The following is an 8776-nucleotide window of genomic DNA, read 5'->3' as shown; positions in this document are numbered from 1 at the left end:
TGCCTTTATGCATTTGTGTCGTCACATGACAGCATGGAATAGTCTATTACAGCTATTACTGGGAAAGCAGTGTAAGAGTGTGAAAAGTGAACCTGTGAAACAGACTTTAGTCAGTGAACCAGTTCGTAGAGGAGCTGGACGTCCCGCGCTTAAAGAGGAGTCCTGGTAGAACACATTTCACCGTCCAAGCTCGCAAAGTAGACAACTTTTTCTACATTATAGCTCAGTCTGTTCTGTTCTGTCAGTGAATGGAAGACTTTTAAAGACTCTTCTGATCCTCCGTAACGCGGCCGTTTGCCGACTGTGAGCCGCACAGCGACTCTGACATCACAGTGGTCAGACAGCAGAACTCTATAAACGCCAAAAGCGCCCCGCTCTGGGCCGGCGCCGCTGACTGACTGCAACTGTGAACCGAGTGAGAGGTCTGGGTATAAACAACACAGACTCGCTTTGCTCTGCTTTAAGTTTAGCTTAGCTGTAGCCGCTTTTCTCGCACATCTGACAGAAATCTTCCCCAAAGTAAAACAGTTTCTGGTAAAATGTCTGTCAGCGTTCCTGCTGGAGTGATTATAAATGTAAACAAGTCCATTCGCCTCTAAATTATGGATGTTCTTCTTAAATCTCTGTCTTTGTCTGTCCGTTAGCTACTCACTTTATACAGCCTCCACTCAAAGTTGTGAACAGACTCTCTTTAAATGCTCTCTTTAAAAGTCAGAGGTCTGATATTGCGGGTTTGGACGGGACTAAGTGTTAAGTTTGGACGGGAAGTGTTGGGGCTACATGACCCTCCAAACAGAGGTTTTTCAGAGGCTCCAAACAGAGAGTTATGAGGAAAAAAGAAAAAACAGCACAGAAACCCACAAATATGAGAATTTCCTCTGTTAAAGTTATGAAAACCACTGTATTTTCTTAGTTTAATGTCGTTTCAGTGTATTATGGTCCTTTTCTTCATAACAAGCTAATAGTACGCTAACATCTCAGTAGCTAGCTAAGCTAACCTTGCCGTTCCAACAGTTACATTCTGGCACCTCAGGAGTCGGAACTGCTGCACCATTTAAGGTGGAACAGGAAAATTCAAACAAGAAGTGAATATCTGACTTCAGCTTCACATCACTGAAGAATCAGGGGTGGGTGATAATAAATAATTAAAGGGGCTGAACTTTACCCTCCTCTGCTGTCACTGCAGGCTGGCAGGGTCGCCTACAGAGCAGCGCTAGTAGCTGTTAATGAAGTGATGCTCTTTTTATTTGAGGGTCTCATTTCAGAGGGAAGATCTCAACCACTACCCTGTAACTCAGCTCCAAGGGGCAACACTCGAAAACAAGGGGTGAAAATAAGAAACGGGACTGGGCCTAAATGTAAATACTTTCTGGACCACAGGTCAAAGAACATTTGCTGGCCAGTCTCTCTATAAGACCCATACTATTTCCAAACTACTATTAATAATAAGAATAAAAATAATAACAATTTACAGACAGTGATGAAGCTTAACTGTAATACAAGAAATTATGAGTAATTTAAAATGACGCAGATGATATTCAGTTACATTGCCCTGTCACTCAAGCCTGCTTCTGAGCATATTTGTGAACATGCAGCCTAATAATCTGTTAATAATCTGAGTAATAGCTCAATCAGAATATAATACGTCCATGTAAACACCTCCATCTGAATAGGCTAGTCTGATTGAGGCCATTTGAAAAACAGTTTCTATCTGACTGATCGAGGTGGGTAATCCTGTAAATAATCCGTTAAATAGAAGAATAATATCCGTGTAAACGCCTGTATCTGATTACATTCCCTATCGGAAAGTTTAAGTCTGTTCTGATCATGTTCGTCGCATCATAGTGAGAGTTTATACCGTTCAACATGGCGGAGCAGAAACTGGTCTGCAGAGGAGACGAAGTTTATGCTCTGATCTTTAAAAGACGGCGGTGGGACGGACGTCCAGCTTATGTGTCTCAGAACACGACGTCTTCCTCTCGGCCTTCTTTAATAAGGACATGTGAAGGACGTTTTCCTGAGTCTGACATCATTTTAAAGCAGTTAAAAAACACAAGCACTGCTCACTGCTGCTCATCTCACTCTGACGGGACTCACGTGATGAATTCAGTGAGATTGGCCGATCTTTGCATGTAAACACAGACACTGTCAGTACATTAAGGGACTCTGCCTGTTAAGACTCGTATGCCTTAAAATAGTGTACAAAACTATTAAAACATAAAACATAAACCAAACGGTAATGTGTTGTTTATTATAAAACATGACAAATATGCAGAATTCCTCTATGATTAGGCCACCATTGTCACATTATAATGTCATGTGGTTGCAGTGGAGTCAGTCCTACGGAAAATAAGACAATCAAAAAGTTTTTCTCTTGACTAATGTTGCTCTGTAGCTAAAGCTGGAAAGCCTGAATGATTTATTAGAGTTAAATGAGATATTTAGCTCACTGTTCCTCACTCAGTGGACGAGATAGAGCCACCATTTGATGTGGTGACAAAAATGTCAGCCTATTAGTAAAAGGATTTGTCTGTTTTTAATGATAAATAAAGTATTTTGCTTGCTTTATACAATATATTTGTATGGTTTTGTATATGTACACCATACTGAGGCCTGTATGTCTGAACAGTCAGGGTTCCCTTTAAAAACACTCAGTAGTGCAGTGTGTAAAATGCTTTTTTAAAATTGTGGTGCTGCTTTATCTGTGCTGACTTATCAGATATCAGAAAAAATAAATATGGTGACACATTGTGTATCATGTCTATAGGTCTGTTCTATTCTCTCTTTCTCTCTTCTCTCTGTCCTCTCCTGGTCAGTACTGATGGTGTGTGTGTCTGTAGGTCAGTCATGCAGTCCTGCAGTTCTGCTCTCTGTATCCTGATCTTACTGATCTCTACATTCACTACTGGTAAGAACTGCACTGTCACTCCTTTATCATCTTATTAAAGATTTGACTTTAATCTTTGTTTTGTAACTAGATTTTCTGGGTAAACTGGACTGGGCTGCACTGGGTTTGTGTTTATACTTAAGTTTGTGTGTAAAGTCTTTACTGAGTCCTCAGTTAAACTAATTAGTTTCAAACTGTCCTTTTACTGAATCTGGTTGCGCCACAGATCAGTAAGACGTGTCTTAACCAGCACCAACTAACTGATACGCAAGTCGCTTTAACACGACAACATGATCAGAACCAATCAGTCAACCTGCTGCCATGGAAACACAGCAGCAGCTGTTCTGACTTTTTCAGTGGTAAAAATATCCAGTGTAGAAGAGAACGATGTGTACGAGTTAAACTGAATAAAGCTGATGATCTACAGCTGCTGTCTGATTATTCTTTAATATTTCACTGATAAACCAATATGCAGCTTTTTAAACGCTGGTTTCTGAATAACCGACCCAGCAGCAGATCAGTTTAGCCGTTTGGGCTGCTGAGTCTCACTGAGCTGGAGCTGTGGGTGTTCAGCTTCATGAGTTTAAACCAGGCTGATGATTAGAGCTGAGAGGAAGATCAGTGTATAGTGTTTACAGCTTTTAGCTTAGTTAGCCAAAAAAGTCCTGTTTTGGGTTTCTGGTTTCTGATGGTTTCCCCAACACTTACACCTGCTGAGGGGGTGTAAATGCTCAGTAGCTACTGAGCTCAGCGTTAAACTAGTTTGTGGTGCAGCTCGTTCTGATTTAGTAAAGCACAAACCTGAACTTAGTAAACACATTACAACCAGCCTACGTTTGAACTTACGCACAGCTGGTGCAGCCGCCACTGGTACTGGACCTTCAGGAGGAATTTTAATGTCCCTGAACACATTTATCAGTTTGGTCATTTCTCTTTCAGGGTCTGAATCAGCTGTTCCTTCAGTGAAGGTGAAGCTTCATGACTCTGCTACTCTGTCCTGCTCTGAGAGATGTTCTGGTTTGGTCAGATGGACTGAGTTCAGTGAATCCACTGATACTCTGGCTGAGTGTGATCAGACTTCATGTAGATCAGTGAAAGAGGGATATCAGATGATCCATGATCAGTACCTGAAGGGAGATTTTTCACTCATCATCACTGATGCTGATTTCAGTAAGAGAGGCTGGTACACGTTTCAGTGTGATGGTAAAGACGTCTGTGATGTGAAGCTGCTGATTCAGCGTAAGTGTCCATCTGTTTCCTTCACTGATTGTTACTGATAGAAACTCCAGTAGTTCAGGTTCTGTGTTTTATATCTGATTTGCATTTGCTAAAGTTCCTGATTGTTTTTCTCCTCAGCCTTGAACAGTACAGTTCAGATAAAACCTGGTGACTCTCTGGTGCTGAAGTTGGACATATCAGATCCAGTGGAGGTGATTTATAACAGCACAGGTGCAGCTGGACCATCCGGTCAGATCTCTACAGTGGATGGACGATCACTACAGTGTAAACCTGAATACACACAGAGAGCATCACTCACAGCTGGACTTGAGCTGAGAGCAGTGACTCCATCTGATAGTGGAGTTTATACTGTAATGGACAAGAAGAATAAAGAGGTCATTCACACCTACACAGTGATAATCGAAGGTATGATTTAGTGTGATTTTTACAGCTTGATCACTGTTTTACTGAGAGGGTTCTACTGGTGCTGGTATAAGAGAGGCAGCAGTAGTTATTAGTGAAGGAACTAAATTTAGGAAAGTAATGTTTGTTTTTGTCAGTAATTTACATTTCCAATCAGAAATCACTGTTCAGGAAAACGCTGATCAGTGTTTCCTCTACAGTTTTTTCAGGCTGGGTGGTTGAACCTTTGAAGCTGTCAGTGAAATGCATGTGCTTTACAGCTCATACTGGGCCTAAGAACAGTTCACATGTGTTTCTATAGATGTATAAAATTAGTGTTAATCGTTCTTTAAACGAGCACTAAACACTGTTTGGATGGTTAAGTCTATCAGAAAGCCCAATAGATCTGCTCTTGATTAGTAGGGCTTGGAGATTGCTTTAGGAAGCTGTTTGTTATGTCTGCAAACATCCAGAAGGGGGAGCTCTTGATGGTGTTAACAGTTGATCAAACAGTAACATGAAACACCGCGACTGAGTTTCTGATCTTTGATTATCGTCTGTTCAGGGGTGCAACATCATATTTCAACTGGAAATTGTTAGGTGGTTTCTATGGTAACATCTGTCGCGGTTGCTAGGGTTTTTCTAGGATGTTGCTGGTGGTTGCTACAGTATGCCAGGTGGTTGCTATGCTGTACCCAGTTGTTGCTGTGGTACCCAGGTGGTTGCTAGGGTGTTGTCAGGTGGTTGCTATGGTGTTCCAGGGTGTTGCTAGGTGGTTGCAGTGGTATCCCAGATGGTTGCTAGGGTATATCTAACTGGTTGCTCTGGTAACTGATGGCCACGTGTTGCTAGGTGGTTGCTGTGGTGTGCCAAGTGTTTGCTATGGTGTTGCTAAGCGGTTGCTATGATATCTTAGGTGGTTGCTATGATGTCCCAGGTTGTTTTGAGGATGTTACTAAACAGTTGTTATGGTAACCCACATGGATGCTAGGATGTTGCTAGTGTATTTGTATCATAGTGACATAAGAGGGGTGCACAAACTTTTTTCACATTGTTCCTCAATTCATTCAGATGGGAAAAATTAATAAATCAACAATAAATGTATGAAAACTGTTTGATCAAAAAGCACATCATTCCCCATCAGATCAGTCAATCTCAAAACTGCAGGATGGATTAGAAAATCTTGTAGAAAATGAAGCGAAAGAAAATGATGAATATACAGTCGGATATCAGTAGTTTTTGTTTACGGATAAATAAATCCTGTGATTAAAGCCGACTGTGACTAGACGATAGAGGACTAGAGCCGAATGCTACTTCTCTGGTATCATCCTCACTGTATCACACACTGATCTTATAGCAGTGATTGGATCTGAATTTGGTGCAGTTACATTTGAAAATTGACTGAGAACTTTTTCCTCAACAGAAATGAGAGCCTAACATAATGTCTGTATATATACCTCATGTCTGTTCATCATCCAAGCTGGATGGCTTGTGAGTTTGACCAGATCTTGTAGTATGTTAGATTCTCTATGTAGCTCAGCCTCTCCAGTGCTTCATATTCATTAAACCATTTAAAGCATATCAATCATTACAATGACATCACAGTGCAGGACTCAGTTTCATTTAGTGAAATATGACTTCAATAATACTCTCCCCATCATTATTATTAGTGTTTCAAAATGGGCATAATTCACAGTGTTGTTCATTATTGCTTCATAAAGGAGACGCTAATCTATCCAGAGGATGATTAATCAGATCCTAAATCAGTGGTTTCTGCTGAACTGTGTTTATCTCCAGTTTGAGGTTTTGTATTGTGATGATGTTTTTATCAGGTGATGATTCTGAAGCACAGAGACAGATTGATGAGCCTCGATTCCGCCTCAGTGCTGTATCTGGTGCACTTTACACTTCAGCCTATAGAGATCCTCCTGTACTGATTACACTGGGACTCAGAATGAGCTGCAGTAGAGCTGGATTATTACAGAGTGTGAACTGTGTTTGTATCAGGAATCTGACAGTGTGTATAAAGTGATCTGACATGTTCTGTGTTTTTGTTTTGTAGATGACCAGCCCTGCAGAGACCAGAGAGCCGCTGTGCCAGTGTGGCTGTCTGTCCTCTCCCTCACTGTGTGTGGGGTATTATTGTTGGTGATTGTGTGGATGTGGAGAAAAATTCAGCGTCTCCAGAGAAACAGATGATGAGCCTGTGAGCCCCAGTCTCTGTCTCTCTTTTGCTCGCTCCCTTTTTCTTCTTTGTTTTGTTTCTTTTTTTTTAGTTTTTTAAGCATCTATGGCTACATAGCTAATTCTGTCTGAACGATGTGAAAGGCAGGGTAGTAGCAGCTCTGTTTGGCCTCCCCTTTCTGTTCAATCCAAAACTGAATGCCTGGTATAAAGTCTCTGACGCTGTTGTTGCTCCTGTTCAGTTAAAAGACAGAACAGAATCACAGTTACAGCAGGATGATGCATATCAGGCTGATACATGTTGGCTGGCTACATAAACGACCAATCAACAGAAAAAGATGAGTTAGTTTAGTTTCAGTTCAGATCAGTTTAATCGAGTCTACTTAAGATGAGGATTTATTTAACTTTTATTTGAAATCCACAACTGATTGACGGGCAGGGTTGGGGTAGTTACTGAAAAATTAGTAGTTAGCTGCTTTCCCAAGATTAGTAGCTGCTACAATTTAGCTACTTTTCCAGAAAAAGTAGTGGCTACTTTTTGAAAAGTAGTGTTCCAGAAAGAAACATACAACTGAAAAGCTGTAAATATACAAAAAAAATCACTAAAAAGTGAGTTTAAGTGTAACCAGCAGTTAAACTTACACAACCAAAGGTGATCTCCAACACAAATTTAGACTAAATAACTAAATTAACTACTAGAGCTCTTAGGTACAAAAATGTGTAGTTCCTTATAAAAAGTAGCGCAATACTTAGCTCCTCCCCCATCCTTGTTGACGGGTTCATTTGCATTCAGTGTTGTAGACAAACACACCCCTCAAAGGGCCGAACAACTCGCGAAGCTGAAATCGAAGGAAGTGGGGGGGGATTCTGCATCCCATGACCTTATTACAAAAACTATTATTAATCTCCATCAGATTATTAATCTCTGTTAGATTATTAATCTCCATCAGATTATTAATCTCCACCAGATTATTGATCTCTGTTAGATTATTATCAGATTATTAATCTCTATCAGATTATTAATCTCCATTGCATTATTAATCTCCGTTATTTATTAGTTCATGATTGGTGAAAGTTGAGATGTTGTATGTTTTTACTTTGTAATGCAGACTGAACTGAACTGTCCAGAGGATGATTAATCGACTGAACTGCTGAATTATCTCACACTGTGATACAGTTGTGGTGTTTCTATCAGGTGATGATTCTGAAGGACAGTCAGATTGATAAATCCTCTCAATTCCACCGTCTGAAATGTCTTAAGCTACATATATAAACTCACCACCTCCCGGTGAAATTCACCTTTCACATGAATAGTTTAGATTTATAGGTCGTCTGCAGTTCAGCGCCAATCTTTACCGTATTTATTTATGTAGAACGGATGATTTCTGGCCCATTTCTGATCAGTTTGTTCCATTAATCAGTTACAGTTTTCTGCCCTTCCAGTCACTGAGCTCCACAATCCAGTCCAGGTCTTCTAATGTCTCCTTTTTGTAGTGGAAGTGAACCTAAACAGTCTCCCGACACGACTAACCGCTTCAGCTCGTCTTTCTTTGCTGTGTTCTGTGTTTGTTTGCTCTATTATTCTTATTCATATTCTGACTGTGAGAACATTGTTCTGTGTTATGACCCAGAGATTTAGCCCAGTCCCTCTTAACCTGGTTGCTTCTTGGCCCAGTCCCATTTCTCGTTTTTGAGTGTCACCCTAAGCCCTTGGAACCGAGTTAGAAGGGGTAGTGTTTGAAATCTTACCCTACGAAAAGAGACCCTCAAATATAAAAAAGCTTCATTATTCATTACCAGCGCTGCTCTGTAGGCGACCCTGCCAGTCTGCAGTGACAGCAGAGGAGGGTAAAGCTCAGCTCCTCACTGCTGGGCTTTAGTTACATTTGATCTTCAAAGAGGGGGGCAATTATTTATTATCACCCACCCCTAATTCTTCAGTGATATGAAGCTGAAGTCAGATATTCACCAGATTCTTTTTTCCATTCCACCTTAAATGGTGCAGCAGTTAGATTCTGGCGCTTCAGGCGTCAGAACTGCTGGACTATTTAAGGTGGAACGGGAAAGTTAGCTAGCTATTGAGAC

General features: G+C 40.8%; 1 protein-coding gene across 1 annotated transcript; it reads left to right on the top strand.

Annotated features, from left to right (window-relative positions):
* Nucleotides 1–2835: 2835 nt before the first annotated feature.
* LOC118826861 lies at nt 2836–8548 on the top strand. Its single transcript, XM_036597890.1, has 4 exons — nt 2836–2908; nt 3827–4126; nt 4244–4531; nt 6570–8548. Exons 1-4 carry the CDS (start codon nt 2848–2850, stop codon nt 6704–6706), a joined length of 786 nt encoding a protein of 261 aa, XP_036453783.1. The 5' UTR covers nt 2836–2847; the 3' UTR covers nt 6707–8548.
* The last annotated feature ends 228 nt before the right edge of the window (nt 8549–8776 follow it).

This window comes from Colossoma macropomum, unplaced genomic scaffold (assembly GCF_904425465.1).
Source record: "Colossoma macropomum unplaced genomic scaffold, Colossoma_macropomum, whole genome shotgun sequence".
Taxonomy (NCBI): domain Eukaryota; kingdom Metazoa; phylum Chordata; class Actinopteri; order Characiformes; family Serrasalmidae; genus Colossoma; species Colossoma macropomum.
Note: the sequence above shows the minus strand (reverse complement) of the source record. Positions and strands in the feature narration are given on the sequence as shown.

What these genes read in the sequence shown, in the direction of transcription:
- LOC118826861 (XM_036597890.1), top strand. Translation starts at nt 2,848, where the DNA reads ATGCAGTCCTGCAGTTCTGCTCTCTGTATCCTGATCTTACTGATCTCT. An exon ending in GATCTCTACATTCACTACTG is followed by an intron (nt 2,909 to 3,826) that starts GTAAGAACTGCA and finishes TTTCTCTTTCAG; the next exon opens with GGTCTGAATCAGCTGTTCCT. An exon ending in TGTGAAGCTGCTGATTCAGC is followed by an intron (nt 4,127 to 4,243) that starts GTAAGTGTCCAT and finishes TTTTCTCCTCAG; the next exon opens with CCTTGAACAGTACAGTTCAG.